This window comes from Vigna angularis, chromosome 11 (genome assembly GCF_016808095.1).
Source record: "Vigna angularis cultivar LongXiaoDou No.4 chromosome 11, ASM1680809v1, whole genome shotgun sequence".
Lineage (NCBI taxonomy): Eukaryota > Viridiplantae > Streptophyta > Magnoliopsida > Fabales > Fabaceae > Vigna > Vigna angularis.
This window is the reverse complement of record NC_068980.1, coordinates 11,942,533-11,959,161: the sequence shown is the minus strand read 5'-3', so window position 1 is coordinate 11,959,161 and position 16,629 is coordinate 11,942,533. Positions and strand designations below refer to the sequence as shown.

Below are 16,629 nucleotides of genomic sequence, written 5' to 3'. Positions count from 1 at the left end.
ACCACTTTGTCTTCCTCACTATTGGATGCTAAAATGAAAGATGACGAACTTCGTGTGTGGGGGATGAAGAGAGATTAAAGAGGAAGGAAAAAGTTTAAGGTTACAACTTGTGTTTAGGTTTGTTTTGTGTGGAAAATTAGATACTCAAGATTCTCATGTTTTGCTTCACTTTTTATACCAGTTTTAGGTCTAACTGGTGTAGAAAAACAGTTTTATCATCGCGTTACCAATGTATAAAATCACATATTATCTACAAAATTACTATTGTTTCACTTTTTATACCAATGAATTATAACTGGTATAATATTTTGCTATGAAAAATCTATTTTTCATTAATGATATAACTTTAATTTTGATAAAACTTCTCTTAATTAGCCCTTCGTTCTTCTAAACAAACTCTCCATTTTGTTTTTTTTTTTTAACTAAATAGTAAAGTACCCTATTAATTCTCTTATATCTCTACACTTTGTTATCGATGTTTACCTTTCATTTTCCTACTTGCTTCATTTTCGTAATATTATTTACTTTCTTAATATTTATTTGCCACTTATAACAATATTATAATTATAATTTATATTTATTTTCTTTTGGGAACTTTTATTATTCAGAACTACTGTGAATGTGAGAGGGAGATTTTTCCATGAATGGACTTTAAGACATCAGATTTATATTTTATGTTTTCAATTTGTAAGTTTTTTAAACTTTTTATTTTACTTCACATTCAATAAACGTATAAATTTAGGACTAGTTACTATATTATACGTTTGACTTACTATTATCATAATTTTAAAATCCACGTAATTCGAAATTTAGCTACTGGTGCAGCCAACCTACTGCAGAGTTCATTTTCCATAAGCAATCAATCAAGGTACCCTCAAACTCATAGGAGCAAAACAAAGTTTCCACATGATAAATAATAAATGCGAAAAGAAAAAGATAATATTTTACTTTACAGTTTAGCAAGCTGGCAACAGAAGATGGTCAAAAACCAGTGATGGGAAATAAAAAGGTTCTTTTTTGTGTGTTAGAAAACTTATTTTGAAATTGATAAAATCCTTTGATTCAAATATATATTTCTATTTTCTAATGGAATAACTACAATGAAAAGACTTACAAAAGTTGGGTTTGGCCCATTTTATAAAATTTGATTTAGAATTCTTACTTTAATAATTTAAAGATAATTTCTAAAAACAAATAAGTTTAACTTAATTAATTATTTTTTTAATATCGATTTAATTAATTAGGTATTGTATAAAATAGCACAGCAATCATAAAAGAAGAGTAATGTCAACTAGCACGGTTTTGCTTTTTTACATGAACTTTAAGTTATGTATGACATAGGATTACGCTTCTCCATATTATTAAAATGCATTGAGATAAAATAGTAATGACCATATACCAAAAATGAAAAAAGTGATTGTAATAAAATAACTAATAAATTCATAACTTATTTTCTATATATGTGTGTTTTCTCCAATATAATTGTTTATTACTACTTGGATATAACAATGTCTGTTTCACTGAGTTATTTTCTTTCTAATTTTACTGCTACTTTAGATTGATAAAAGTTAAACGATGAACATGTTTCAATGTTAAGAATGAGAGTATCTAATATTCTTTTTTTCACGTAATTGTTTAACCTTAGAACTTGTTTAACTGGATTCCTAGGTAAGACTCAGATTAAAACATTTTTTGTGTACTAAATAATATTTGCTTAAAAGAAAGTTATAAAATAATATTTTTGCATATATATCAGATTTTTCTCTATTTTTAATATTTTTCTTTATTTCTCATTTTTTTTTACAGAATAAAAAGTTTATACGATAATTTCTTGAACCATAAAATAAATTCTTGAACCATACAGTTTCTATAGACAAAGATAGAAACGCGTCGTGCATGAACAAAGCTTAATGAAATGAAGTCGAATATACCATTGATGAAGTAAGATGTCAAAATAAAGGAAAAAGTAAAATATTTTCATGGATTAGCTCTTAGTTTTTGTTAATGAAAAACTCTCAATCTCTCTTATATTCTTTTCCAAATTTTTTAAATTAATTTTATATTTTTCAAATATTATCGATTAACATATTCCAGTATCCTTTTAACTTTTAGTAGGCCAACTTTACAATTTCTAAGTCAAAAAATGAAAGGAAGAGTATTTACAGTTATTTATTAGTGTTTGAAAAAAGTAGAAACAGTCTGATGAAGACGTGTTTTGCAATGTGGTGTTGATAGAAGTTCAACCTCAAACAGTGAAAATCTCGCATACCAGCTGAGGCTAGTTATATGCATGAGCTTGCAATGAATACGTAGCATATCGGTGGTGCACTGTAGCAGAGTCTATTATGGTAGGGTTATTCTGTTGCATGTTCATCGATCGTCCACAACACAATCCACGCTAAACTCATCCTCTGATCATGGTCAACAACTATAACAATGTCTGCTGCACAGTGACTTACTCAAACTTATTATTCTCCTATTAACAATTTCTTACAATTTATTTACCACATTTCATTCGGGATACACACCGATTAAAAATAATTCAATTTTATAGTGTATAAGTGATTTTTTATAAAATTAAATTAAATTTAAAGTCTATATTTTAATATAATTTAAAAAGAGTTAAATATGTTTATAATAATTAATCTTAATCTTAAAATTAGAACTAATTTCATCAGTTTTTTAAACTTTATAAATGAATTATTAGAGTTCTCTTAAACCAATAATGTCAATTAATTTTAAGTGAAGAATGTTTCAGGTTTATATTTCAGTTTAAATATGTTAATAGTTGTAAACAGTTTAAAAATCATTTTGGAATTCTGTTTAACACGTTAAAAAAATTTAATTCAATTAAATTAGAACGATTATATTTATTTATTTTTAAAATTTAAAAAGTAAACTTAAAATAGGGAATAAAATTTAATTTTTGTGTCAAAATTTAAAAACTAAAAATATATTTAATTTTTTAAAAAGTTGATTCAAATGAAATTTATTGTTTGTTATAGTATGATAGAGATTTAATGTCAAATAAAAATTTATAAGTGAACGTAATCTTACCAAGAAATATTTCTTTCAAATGTTGGTATATATTTTGGATGCTCATAAATGTATTTTTAACCATTAAATAACCTCTCAAACTACAACTAGATATTGAATGTGATGGGTGTAATAATATTGAAGTAAATATAGTTTAAACTTATGATGGTGAGGGTCTCAAACTAGTGACAGAGTGAATGTGCAAGTGAATTAAATCCAGTCAAATTCAAAGTCATCACGACAAGAACAGTCTCGGTTCATTACGGAAGTGAGCTCATTCACTTAGTTTGTACTTAGTTCACTTTGTTCAATAAGTTCAAAGTTATATACTCTCTTTCTATTTCACTAAAATAAAAAAGAACATTACTACTCAAATAATTTTTAATGTACAATAAAAATAGAAATGAGCGTGTAATCAGAAAAAAATAAAATAAAATAAAGTGGAATATATAAAAAGTTCATCTTGACTCATAATACGTGGGAGTGTATTTGTAAATTTTGTGAAGATTATAGACACGTCAAGCAAGTAATAAACATAGGAGTGAAAGGACGGTACCGAATCCCATTGACTTCAACATGTTTCTTAGGTAGATTGCCTTCCATTTAGCCTCTACTATATATACACACGCTTTCTCCCTCATTATCCTACAGCTCTTTCTTTTTTCTCTCTTTCTGATTTTCAGATACAAACTATAACCCTTCATCATCACAGACGTGTTGGGAATTTTCTGTCATTGTTCCATCTTCTTCATCATGACCAAGTCCTCTACTGAAAAAAATGGACTCAAGAAGGGTCCATGGACCCCAGAGGAAGATCAGAAACTCATCGACTACATTCAAAAACATGGACATGGAAAATGGCGAACCCTTCCCAAAAATGCAGGTAACACTAATTACTTTATTTGTTAAGACCATCTCTAATTAAGTTTTACTTTATGCAAGTCATGACCTTAAAAAATTTAAGGATTTTGCCAACTTTCTACTTCACACAATTTGTCGAACAAACTTCAAATGAATCTTATGTTATATATCTGTCAATAAATATTGCTGGAAACCGTGTCACATAAAAAGATGAACCTGACAAAGTTTTGCATTTGTTTTTTCATGATACGTAGGACTACGAAGATGTGGAAAGAGCTGTCGGCTTCGCTGGGCGAACTACTTGAGACCTGATATAAAGAGAGGGAGATTCTCATTCGAAGAAGAAGAAGCCATCATCCAGTTACACAGTGTTTTGGGAAACAAGTAAGTGAGGAATTAAAGTCCTGCATTATTTTTCGTCCTAACCTTTTTTTTTTTCCTTGTTGGTACATGCATATTTCCTCAGTCTACTTTAACAATGTATTTAAAAAAAGAACCCTTTTTGAATTTACTTGTATGATATTCAGAATCGCCAACTAATGCATGGACTTTAAACCCTGTGAACCATTAAAATTCATTTTGTAGTTAGAGAATGGTAGCTAGACAACTATGCAAAGTCAATGATGCATACAATAACAAACAATATTTTCTTCTTTTGTCTCTTTGTAACACAGCAAATTAATTATTGATTTCCAATGGAAATTTTTGTCCTGCACAGGTGGTCTACAATTGCTGCTAACTTGCCAGGAAGAACAGATAATGAGATCAAGAATTATTGGAACACCCACATCAAGAAAAAGCTTTTCAAGATGGGGATTGATCCTGTGACTCACGCACCACGCCTTGATGTTCTACAACTTGCCTCCATTCTCAACACATCTTTGTTCAATTCATCACCACAATTCAACTACCCTTTTCTTTCAGGAAGATCAGTGATAAACTCCAGCCAGCTGCTAAGTTTGCTTTCCACTCTTCTCTCGTGTCAAAGCAGAAACAACCCTGATAATGTATTGAATCATAATAATTTCCACCAAAACGATAACCAACTCTTGCAAAATCAGCCCCAATGTACCCAAATGCAACTTGCTGATACCTTACAAACCTTCCAACCAAACCAACCCCAGGTTTCACTTCAAGAAAACCTTATTGCTAAGTCTAATAATCCATTGAACGTGGATCACCAACTGATGAAAAGTAAATTAGAGAATCAAATCTCTCCAGTTGCTACCTCTTTCACCCACCAAAACACCCTTCCAAATCTGTGGCATTATGACAACATATCAGACTTACAAATTGCCCAATCATCATCAGCTATGCAGTGTTTCTCTTCACCCAAGTTCAACTCTATATTCAACAGTCTCTTGGAAAATCAGAATCTGTGTAACAACGAGGGAATGCCAAATTTCAATTTAAGTTCACTGTTATCGTCAACAACTTCATCTTCCAGCCCAAGTACTTTGAATTCATCATCTTCCACCACATTTGTCAACGGAACCACAGAAGATGAAAGGGACACTTACGGCAGCAGCAACATGCTAATGTACAACATTTCCAATGGCTTGAATGACTCTGGACTTTTGTGATTAACTCCTTTAATGCAAGTTCAGAATTTGTTTTAGTACCTCAAAATTTGTTTATTTCGGTTCAGACTGTTTTGAGACTTTGTTATTACAATCATATATGTATGAACTATTTATTACTATATATTTGCCAGCTTCGTCGCTACTTGCATATTGTTTTTATATGTTTAATTTTCCCTAAAATTTTGAATGTCTTGTCTAGTGGCCGTATCAAACATTAGAAATAACTAAAATCATTGAGAGAAGAATGAGTTATACATTAATTCACATATTCATATTCATATATATAATATTGCTTTCCATTCAAAATTGTATTAAAAATATATATAACTTTGTCCATTCATGATATATTCAGTTAACCTAGCTACTTCAAATAGGTGGCAAAAATAAATGAATAGCATGCTAGAATTAATTGTCAAAATTATAATCGAGCACTTGAATTATTTCTCACAAAATTCAATTAAATGGCATAATTAATTAACACTGCCCATATATATGATTCTGCCAATTATTAAAAATGTAAGCCAACTATATATTAGAACTACTTAGTTAGATACGTGCTATTAACCATTTTTCATCTATTCATTTATCTAAAATCACATTTTATATTTCAATGTGATTGAGGATTGTTTAATATAAATTCAAACATGCACTTAATTAGAACTTGTTGTAGTCCTTCTTCGAAATACATTAATGGAATTTGAGTAATTTTAATCGATAATTAGTTTTTTATTTATTTTCTTCAGTAAACATTTTTTACGAAAAAAAAAATGTCATAAATTTAATCATAGCATTTTTTCAAATCAGTTGAAAAAAAGTTGTATTAGTAAATTTTAAAACAAATTAAATGATAGCTATATTTTGATAATTATTTTATATATAAGAACACTTTCCATTACGCTCTAAATTACATGTGTAAAATAAGAGAAGGTAAACTTGTTTACAACATTTTTATTTTTTTGTAAGTACAAATCATTATTATATTTTAATAGATTTAATTTGAAGTATAGCGAGATTAATATTTACAAACAAACTCGAGTAGATATAACTCTATTTATCTATCTACTTCAAGAGAAATTCACTTTATTAGAGAAATTATATATATAATAAGCCTAATAATAAAAAAGAGACAACGTTACGTAATCATATATATCTAAGAACCATATGGAATTGGCCAGTTGAATCAGTCATAAACGCAATTCCAAAGCTTGACTTCAAGATTGATCTGATAGGAAAATTCGGTATAAAATTTGTTAAACTGATTTGAAATAATAGTTTCATTAGAAAAAATAATTATAAAAAAACTGATAATATAATTACTGTTACAATTAGTCTAATGCGATATATGTTATCGATAATTATAATATTTTTTTATTTAACTAGTTTAATGATTTGAAATAAATCAAAGTAATACTTTCAAAAGTTTAGTACGAAATTCATTATAAAATTGATTATTTTCTTATCATCATACACTATCTGACCATAAAATGGCTCTGAGTCTTTTATTAATAATTTGAAGAAAGTGAAAGGCTTCTTCCTTAAGCATTCACAGAACATAAACTTGTCTATATTTCAATGTCTGAAGATGTGAGTTTTTCTTCTGTGTCTGATTGCATGTTTGAGAAGTTAGGGACCACCTCAAAAGTGATGCAGAAATTAGGGTTGAAGGCAACAGTGAATGAAAATAAAGGTTAATGCATGAGGCACCAAAGTTACGTCTACGTATCTACTTGTCCTTCAAAGTTTTGACCAACCTACTGTCAGTATTATTACACTGTACATCACTATCTTTTCTTTTCAAAATCAAATATTATTCAATTATATTTATTTATTGCTACAACTCAGAACATATGAATATTTTCTATCTCTTTAGCATCCTCATTACACCTGCCTCTGCGACCTGCATGTTTCACATGTTAATTAATTCATTAATTAACTTTTAATGTACATTGTTTTAGAAAAATATCATATATGACACTTCAAGTTTTTCCATGTTTAATACCATCAATTTGTAAATAATAGCAATTTTATTATTTATAATTTATACGTCAGGTTACCAAGAGTTATAAAAATTAAAAAAAATATTTAATTCTGTGGACGAGTTAAGAGTATCCCAAATGCTCCATATTATATATATATATATATATATATATATATATATATATATATATATATATATATATATATATACTTTGCCGATTAGAAAAAAAAAGCCTTTTTTCATAGATTGAAGCTAGTTTATGAATCAGTTAAAAATTTAAAACTAAAAAGATTATGTAAGATACTTTCTACTCATTAGTTTATATATACATAAATTTTAGCTTAATTATAGAATCCATTTTCTTTTTTTTTCTCCCTTAAAAATTCTTTAAAAGGATCACTCGAAATTATGCTTGTGATGATATGCAGGGTGAAATGTTGGGACAATCGTTTTTTTTTTATATATAAAACTGCTTTGTTTTAAAATTTGACAAACTAACATATACAAATAAATTGAAATTAGAAGTCATTCTATTTTTTCATGAAATTATTTACTTCTTTGAGAAAAAAAGTGGTTTTTAAAAAATATCATTAAAACTATTTCTAAATATTTTTTTGGTACAGTAATTCTTTTTAATTATTTAATGAAAAATCTATGTATATATTAGTAGAAACATACATGCTGTGTATCCACTTTTGTTTTACCATAACAAAAGTTTTATTAAACCATAAAATAAATTTTGATTATTAAAATAAAAAAATTTAGTATACCACATAATTTTTATAAAAAAGTAATTATAAAAATAATAAATTTTATAATTTTATTGTACATAATTTTTTATTACGAAAATAGTGTTTTTATCATAGTAGTTATTTGAATTTAAAAAATTAATTATTAAAAAAGTAAAAATGGAAAATATTTTATTAGTATCTATATTGTTAAAGGAGATTCACTGTGTATACAATTTTTTTCAGCTTTAGCATTTGAATAACTATTTTTTTAATTAAAATAACTATTTACAATAAAAAATCATTTTTAAATTTTATCTTTTTAGTAGTTACTTTCCTAAATTTAAATAATTATGCATATTACATGAGATTGGACGTGTACACATTTTTTTTTAGTTTTATCCTTTTAATTATTATTTTTTTTCAAATTCAAATAATTTATTATAAAAAGTATTTTTAAATTTTATCTTTTAGTAGCTACTTTTTAAATTTAAAAGATTTATTACATAATAAAATTGTATACACTATTAAAGGGTACACAATTTTTTTCAGTTTAATCTTTTCAATAATTACTTTTTAAAATTTAAATAATAATAATACCTTCAATTAAATATACATATGTTAAGGGTATTGAATTTGAAGCATTAAAGAAGTTTATCAAGGTGATGTGAAAAAAAGGATTAAAGGAAAATTGAGACACTTTGGTATTGAGAAGAGATATCAAAATAAAGACCAATACAAGAGTTAAAGTGAACAAAGAATGATCCAGAATTTGAATAGCATATTAAGATAGGTGGTGTTGAAGGAGTTATAAGTTTAACATAGCAATAAAATTGAAAGGGAGGGTGAGAAAAATTATGAATTTAACTTTTTTTATTAAAAAAATACTAATAACTAATATTTGTTAATAAAAAAAGTAACATTGATAAAAACATGTTATACATAATCGTAAAGGGACAATGCTAGATAAAAAAGAAATTAACTTATGATAATTGCTGCAAAATATTGATTGAGTAGACACATATGACGTAACACAGATGATTTTGAAGTAGTTACTACAATTTATGTATTTTTTTAATGTTTAATTTTTGCTTAACTATTAGAAAAAGGGGAAAGAATATGTATACTCAAATGTAAAAAGAAAAAAAAAGTGACAAAAATTGTGCACTCTAAGAACGTTGTAAATAAAAATTGACAAATTTAGTTATGATTCTTACCATTTGAGTGGCTGCTTTTTGTAGATTTATTTTATTAATTTCTGTTTCGTATTTGTAATTTAGTTTTTGCAATTAACGTACATTTTCAATTTGATCAAATCAATCCATCTCATTTTCGTTGTTACTATTCAACCCTCGTACACCATTCTATCTTTAGACACAAAAATGTATAAATATGATTATTGAGAAGAAATACACGAATTTCTTATTGAAATCAAAATTAAAAGAGAATCTAGCAAATTAAATATATTTATAAAGTTAATCCTAGTTTAGTACACATCAACTTTATCTTAGTTATGAAATCTTAAAACAATATATTCTGAGTTAGACTGAAAAATAAAAATTTACTAATTCACTTTGATAAAGAATCCATATCTAGTTGATTTAGTTTATTAACCCAAACTAGTATTAAACTATCAGTGCAATACACGATTATTTTAATGGCATAAGTGAAACACTTGATAAAAAGGAATTTGTAGTTTTCCTCTAAATGTTATAATTCTATTTTTCACTTATGCCATTAATGTTAAAGTTTCATCAATCAACACAACTAAGAAACAGTGTTTTCCCCTTTTAATTACAAAAATTTCTAAAAGCCATGGTTACAATTTCAATGTTTAATTAGAATTGTAGGCCATATCTTTATCTTGCTTCTTCTCAAGCTGTATATAGAACTTTTGGTGTTAAAAAGTAAAGCTTTGATGAAGTTGTAAACACGTTTACACGTGCCACTACTATATTATCTTTGTCCTTAACTAGTTAGGGAAATCTCCCTCATTTGAATTACATTTTCAATGCAGTTTCCAGCCTCTTTGCTATTGAAAACCATCACAATTCGTTCCACTCACTGCACAGTGTTGGTTCTGTCGGTGAATGGATCGATATGTAACTAAAATACACTATTGCCATCTAATTAAGATAAGACCTTCAAATAACAGTGATAATGCATGCTGTCACCACGTGCTGTCCCAGTAAACAAAGCAGTTTAACTTCCTAATTGCACTTAACAAATTAAAATTAAATTAATATCAAATGAAATGAAAAATCGACAAATAACCGTTATGAACTCATTTTGCAGAGTTACTCCAATTACGACGTCGTATTGCAAAGTTCAAAACTGGCGCGCTTCCGAGCCAGTTTCCGTTAGAAACAAAGAACCGATAAAAGAGAGGGCGAAGGCTTCAGATTCTGCAAACTTCGCTCGATCTTTCTCCTTCGTTTTCTTTCCACTTTCTTTAGAAACACGCAACTCTTCACTTCCCTGAATCTTCAGAAGCTTCTTCTAACGATGGGTTTCGATACCGAGTTCTCCATGCTTTCTAAAAGAGATCTGGAAACCATAAGTGATTACTTCAAAATCGAGCACGAATTCATGGCTCCTAGGTCGTTTTACTCATTATCATCCAACGCTCGGCATCGGATGCACGCGGTTTCGATGATAGCTAAGGTAAGTGAAAATCCGAGATGCTTTTCCTTTCTTTTTGCTTCGCCGTTATGAGAATCTTAAATTCTTGCATGAATGAATTTTCTGTTTGTTTCTCAGAGATTTCACTTTCGGCAGTTAATCCATTTCTTTCAGCTTTCATTTTCAACGCTGCGTCTTTGGCTTTCTTGTTCAATCTGTCTGGCTGCGGTTTTGTTCTTTTGTGCAAGAGTCTGATACGTCATTGATAGTTTCGTTTTGCTCTCCTTTTTCTCTAGGCTGCGTTTATAAGCCGGTTTTTGTCTCTGATTGGATACTTAAAAAATACTAAAGAATTTGAATGCTCGTTTAATTTCGTCCGTGGAACAGAAGGAAAACAAAATGTATTATCTTTGCGTAGATTGTTTAATCTTATTTATGGATCTGTGTAACTGCTGTGAAGTAAAATTTAACTATCCGCTACTCTTTAGTTCTCCTTGGATAATTTTCGGAAGCGAAACCGGTTCTTTCGTCCAAGCATATGTCTGTTTCCAAATTTGCTTAATTATTCTCAGATTCTTTTTTCTCTCTGTTTTATTGGCCGTGATATGAAACTCATTTTCCTCCCTGTTTGGCTACTTAAAAAACACGAGGAAAACAGAATGCTTGTTTAATTTTCGCGTTAAAACACGAAGAGAATTGGACGTGATTTGCACTGTTTTTTAATCTTGTTTATAGATCTCTGTCACTGTGGATTGAAATTTTACTCTCTGCGCTAATTTCTTTTCCATGTTTTTCCACAGGTCGCTACCACTGAACCCATGGATACGTACATTCCATATGTTGCAGTGAATTACTTCGATCGCTTTATTTCAACGAATTCTCTTACAGTAATATATTTCTTTCTTTAAGGCTTGTACAAGTTTTGAAATTTGTAATTGTATTTTCTTTGATTTCTTGTGTTATAATCCTTGTTTTTTCTCAAGGAATTACAAGGGTCTTCTTTACTTGATAAAGTTCGTTTGTTAGCAATATGTTGCTACACACTTTCCGCCAAGATGAGGACAAAGCATTTCCCGCAAAAGCAATTTCTGGTGAACTACACCTTCCACTGAAATTAAAATAACGTTGAATTCTAAGCTCAGTATTTAACTAAAATTACACCACAAAATGCACTGATTTGTTGAGCAGACGAGAAAAGAAGCTGTTTACAAAACCGAAGTCGTAATGAGAATAGAATTTCGCATTCTCAGCGGACTTGACTGGCGAATGCGATCTATAACTCCCTTTCACTTCCTGGACTACTATTATCCCACCTTCAAAAGAATCGGTGGTTTTAAACGCCAATCCATTAATGAGATCATAGTCCAGTCTCAAGGAGGTAACATAACAATAATTTTTTGAATCTATGTATTTGCTAATACTGGTGCTGAGTGAACAATTTTTCCCCATATGTCTACAGAGGTCTACTTCGCTCAATTCAAACCTTCTGAAATTGCAATGTCCGCTTTACTGGCTGCTACTTACCTTGGATATTCCTCAAAATTTACCTTAATTGAGGGATCAATTCGCCTTTCGGTACATGCAACGGAAAATTCATACTATCCTGTTCTTCTTGTGGGAGCTTTTGGCCAGTTGTCTTGATTAGTAAATTATGCCTAATTATATTTTTATACTATCCTGTTCTTCTAGGATGATCTTATGGCCTGTTATCAAGAGATGGTTCAGCTTTGTCGTCATAGGAAAATCAACATAAGTAAAAGTTCTGGAGAAGTTATCTTTCCTATTCCCTCCTCATCGACAACGGAATCAGAAGAAGGATTAGGAAAAGCAGCTGAATTACGAGTACGAAAACAAAGAAGGAGCTCGCGGATCCAGATTTTGAACACGGTGTTGGAAAATGATGATGAAGAAGAAGAAGATGTAGCACTGTTAAACCGCCGAAATCGGAATAGCAACGAGGAAGCGGGGGAGGCATCTAAAGAAGTTGAAGAAGGTAAGAGCGAGGCTGAGAAACTACGAGAGGTGATGGAAAGTGCAGCGAGAGTAGCATCTGGGACCGGAGCAAGACAGGAGAAGGGCGAAGGGAAATCTGAAGAAATGGTAGAAGCTGAGAGCGGAACAAGAGATGACGAGTCCAAGGGGCCCTGTGAAGAAATAGTAGGAGCTGAGAGCAGCAGAGCAAGAGAGGACAAGGGCAAGGGCAAGGCTGTAGAAGAAGCAAGCGAGAATGAGCTGCGAAAAAGACAGATAAAGGGCAAGGGCAAGGCTGTAGATGAAATGTGTGAAACAATATTGAGATCAGAGACAGGTGTAGAGGGTGCACCATTGAGGGCAATGAACTTTCAGGTGCAGTGGCCTGTTATTGTGCGGCCAGGTGAGAGAGTTGACAATATAGAGGCTAGCTTATATGTAGATGAATCCCGCATGACAACTACTCGATGTCCTAGAACAATAAGAGGGAGCGACATCGTTCCACCTCCACTTTCCCACCGTTGTCAGTGCAAAATCATGTAGAAGAGCAAAAAATAAATTCTACAGCCAAATAAAGTGAAGGTAAGACACTCAACACAACTGCTGTCAAGTAAGTATATCTTGACGTAGTCGTACCTGGTCTAGATTAGATAACTGTTTGCGGATTGTGCAATATTTTGATTGTTCTGTATGCTGATTCTGATTATAGGGCGGCATTACACAGCAAGTGGTTCCCAGGATTACGTTTAATTCTCCATAATTGATTTTCAAAAGATAATATGATCATTGTTTTCTGGTCCTTAAAAAGCGTATAACCCTTCTATTTCCTTAAATACTTCCAGTAATTTCAAAGTATTCAATATTTTTTTTCTGGTATACATGTATATTTTTGGAACACTTAAAGACCATAATCTAAAAAATATTCAATCGTTATCCATTTCATTTTTAAATTTTAAGATATGACTTAACATTTTCTTAATGGTACCCAAAACTTTTTATTTTTCTTTAAAAGGATTTAAGGGTATTTCAATGAGATATATTCATCATATGATAATGGCATTAGTAGAATTCTTTCTTGATAATTAAACTTTTAGAATTATTAGTTTTCCTTTAAATAGTAGTAACTTACGATGAATGAATGATATAATTATAAAATTTAATAATATCTCTAAATTCAGAGTTATTATATAAAGTTAATATTTGTGTTTAAATTCTCAAATAAATGTTTTATTGAAACTTATTGAAAATTAATTATTACTATGATAATTAATTATAACAAAGAAATATAAACAATTATATTTCTTTGTTATAATATAAACAAATATTATAAATAAACAAATATTATGGATTAACAGGTTTCTTTATCTATTAATATAAAACACTTTTAAAATTTTGGCTAATGTATCCCTGAAATTGCTATTTGTTTTCATCTTATAAGTAACTATTTGGCCCTATTTGGTATCTGAATAGAAAGCACACTTAATAGTTCTCTATATATATTTGGTATAATATATATGGAGAAAGATCTCAATATTTAAATCCAACACTTTTATTGTTGAAACACATCTATGTGTATTTATATTTTTCTTATGATAAAAATAATAATTTTTTATTGTGTGTGCATATGAGTGTGTATGTATTATTAGGTGTTTTTATTATACAGCATTTTGTACAAAAATTATGACAATAGATAAATTTGAAAAAAAAAATTTAAGTTTTGAGTAGGAAGAACTTGAGATGGAGTGTACCTAATTAATAGTTTCAGTTTCAGTTCAAAACAAATAAAGAAGTGTACAATTGAGAGATGGTTTTCGTTACTAAATATGACAAAGGAAGTCATGTTCATGAAGGAAACTTTGTCTATATTTTTTTTTTTCATTTTTTATATGAAGTTGAATGGTATAGCTTAATGGGAATTGAGGGGGTCTTACCCCCAAAATCTTTTAATATATATAAATATATATATATATATATATATATATATATATATATATATAATTTAAAATAATTTTTTTAAATTTTAATATATTTTATATATTTGACACTTACAAATTTGTTTGTTTGATTTAAATCAATTTGTTGAATTTAAGATGGGATACAAATTTGATAATGTTGTGAAATTAATATTGTTGAACTATAATAACTTTAGAATTACTAAAATAATAGTCAACAAAATATAAAGTTGATGTTTTCTTCTTTGGTAAATTTATTCCATGGCTTAAGCTATGAATTTTTGGGCTAGAGTTATTTCAGGTTGCTTAATAATAAAACATTATTTAATGGCTCAAGCTCTGGCTTATAGCTTAAGGAAACCTTCTTGAATGAGCTTTCTCTTGGTTCAAGCCCTGAAGTAGTGCTACAACTGTGGTAAAACAAATTCTTCTAAAATGGTTGAAAATATTCTTGTTTTCTTCAAAAATGCATATTTTATACATAATCAAAACAAGATAAGTGTTAATTAAGCATTGAAATTCACTAATATAAAGCACATATTAGTGGTGTATCAACCAAATTAACATTGTAGGGTTAACTAGTGTGGTGCTCAACGCCAAAAGTTCACCGTTGAGCGGTCCAATTTCAATGACTAGTTTTTTGAGTTAATGTTAGGTTATACTAGGTAGGACTGAGTGAGAGGCCTATAGAGGCTAGAGTGTTAATGGTTTAGCCTCTCAATCTTTGAGCTTTGGCACTCAACACTTAAACACTTGCACTCAAACACAAACTATGCTAAAACTAACTCAAATCACACATGAAAACCACATTTACAACACCAAAGCTTCATGCAACACTTGAATGCAAAACATTAGAAACAAGCATATACTCAACATGTCACAAATTGCATAAAGAAAAACAAACACATTAAGACAACTAAAAAAACAAGAAGAAAGGTTTATAACGCTAGATTGTTTTTTAGGAAGCATTTGTTTAACGTCATGAGTCCGGCGGATGAAGCGATGAAGCATGATTTTTATTGTTGGTGTGTGCCTTTTTTTTTTCACCAACACACCTTTAACCATCACTAGTCACCAAATCATCTCTCCTAGCATAAGGGGTCTCAATTTCAACCCTTCCACTAGCTTTGATGTCTTTAGACACCCACAACTTGTTTTTTGTCATCATTGGCTTGCAAGGCATTAGTTGTTGCTTCCCATTAAAGAATGATGGTTAACTAGATATCCTTTTTTGCTTCTACCTCTTCACTAACATTTTCAACAAACAATAAGAGCATCAAATGAGGGAGAATTAAGGACAGCTTGTTGTGCTTAATCTTATTGTCTCCTTGTGTCATTAATTCCTTCTTTCTAGGTCTACAATGATTGGTTTTGAGGATAGATCCCTCTTTGTGCAGATGTTACCCTGCATACACTTAGAGACAACTAAACTAAAGTCACAAGTCAACATAAATCAGTTTGAATATTTATTTACAAGAAAAGGAGTAAGTTATGTCCAAAGAATAAAGTCTAAATAGGTTAGAAATTGCACAATAGTCTAGTTTTAACCATAATTCCCCCGCAACAGCATCAAAAACTTGTTAACTAATTGGCAAGCGCACCAAATTGTTCAAGCAATATAAAATGGTATATCAAAGTATCATTTCCCAAGAGAATTGGGTAATACTAGATAATCATACAATTAATAACTCATCTAGACTAAAGAATAATACATAGATTAAAGATTATGAGCAAGAAATAAAATGATAAAGAATAAAGGTTAGACCTCAGCAAACGCATTGAATCGTTCAAGTAATAAACCGGTAAGTCTGAATATCATTTCCCAAGAGATTTGTTTTGACTTGCTAATTGTGAAAGTTTACTAATTTAGCGCCAAATATGATTATCAAATGCATTTT

General features: G+C 29.5%; 2 protein-coding genes across 2 annotated transcripts; both read left to right on the top strand.

The window, feature by feature from the left end:
- Positions 1-3,707: 3,707 nt before the first annotated feature.
- LOC108333690 (transcription factor MYB41) lies at positions 3,708-5,517 on the top strand. Its single transcript, XM_017569168.2, has 3 exons — positions 3,708-3,919; positions 4,152-4,281; positions 4,616-5,517. The coding sequence occupies exons 1-3, from the start codon at positions 3,790-3,792 to the stop codon at positions 5,478-5,480; spliced, it is 1,125 nt and encodes a 374-aa protein (XP_017424657.1). The 5' UTR covers positions 3,708-3,789; the 3' UTR covers positions 5,481-5,517.
- A 5,174-nt stretch (positions 5,518-10,691) lies between these two features.
- On the top strand, positions 10,692-13,322 carry LOC108332810 (putative cyclin-D6-1). The gene is made up of 7 exons (XM_017568113.1): positions 10,692-10,850; positions 10,947-11,036; positions 11,609-11,695; positions 11,792-11,899; positions 11,997-12,186; positions 12,268-12,383; positions 12,498-13,322. The coding sequence occupies exons 1-7, from the start codon at positions 10,692-10,694 to the stop codon at positions 13,320-13,322; spliced, it is 1,575 nt and encodes a 524-aa protein (XP_017423602.1).
- The last annotated feature ends 3,307 nt before the right edge of the window (positions 13,323-16,629 follow it).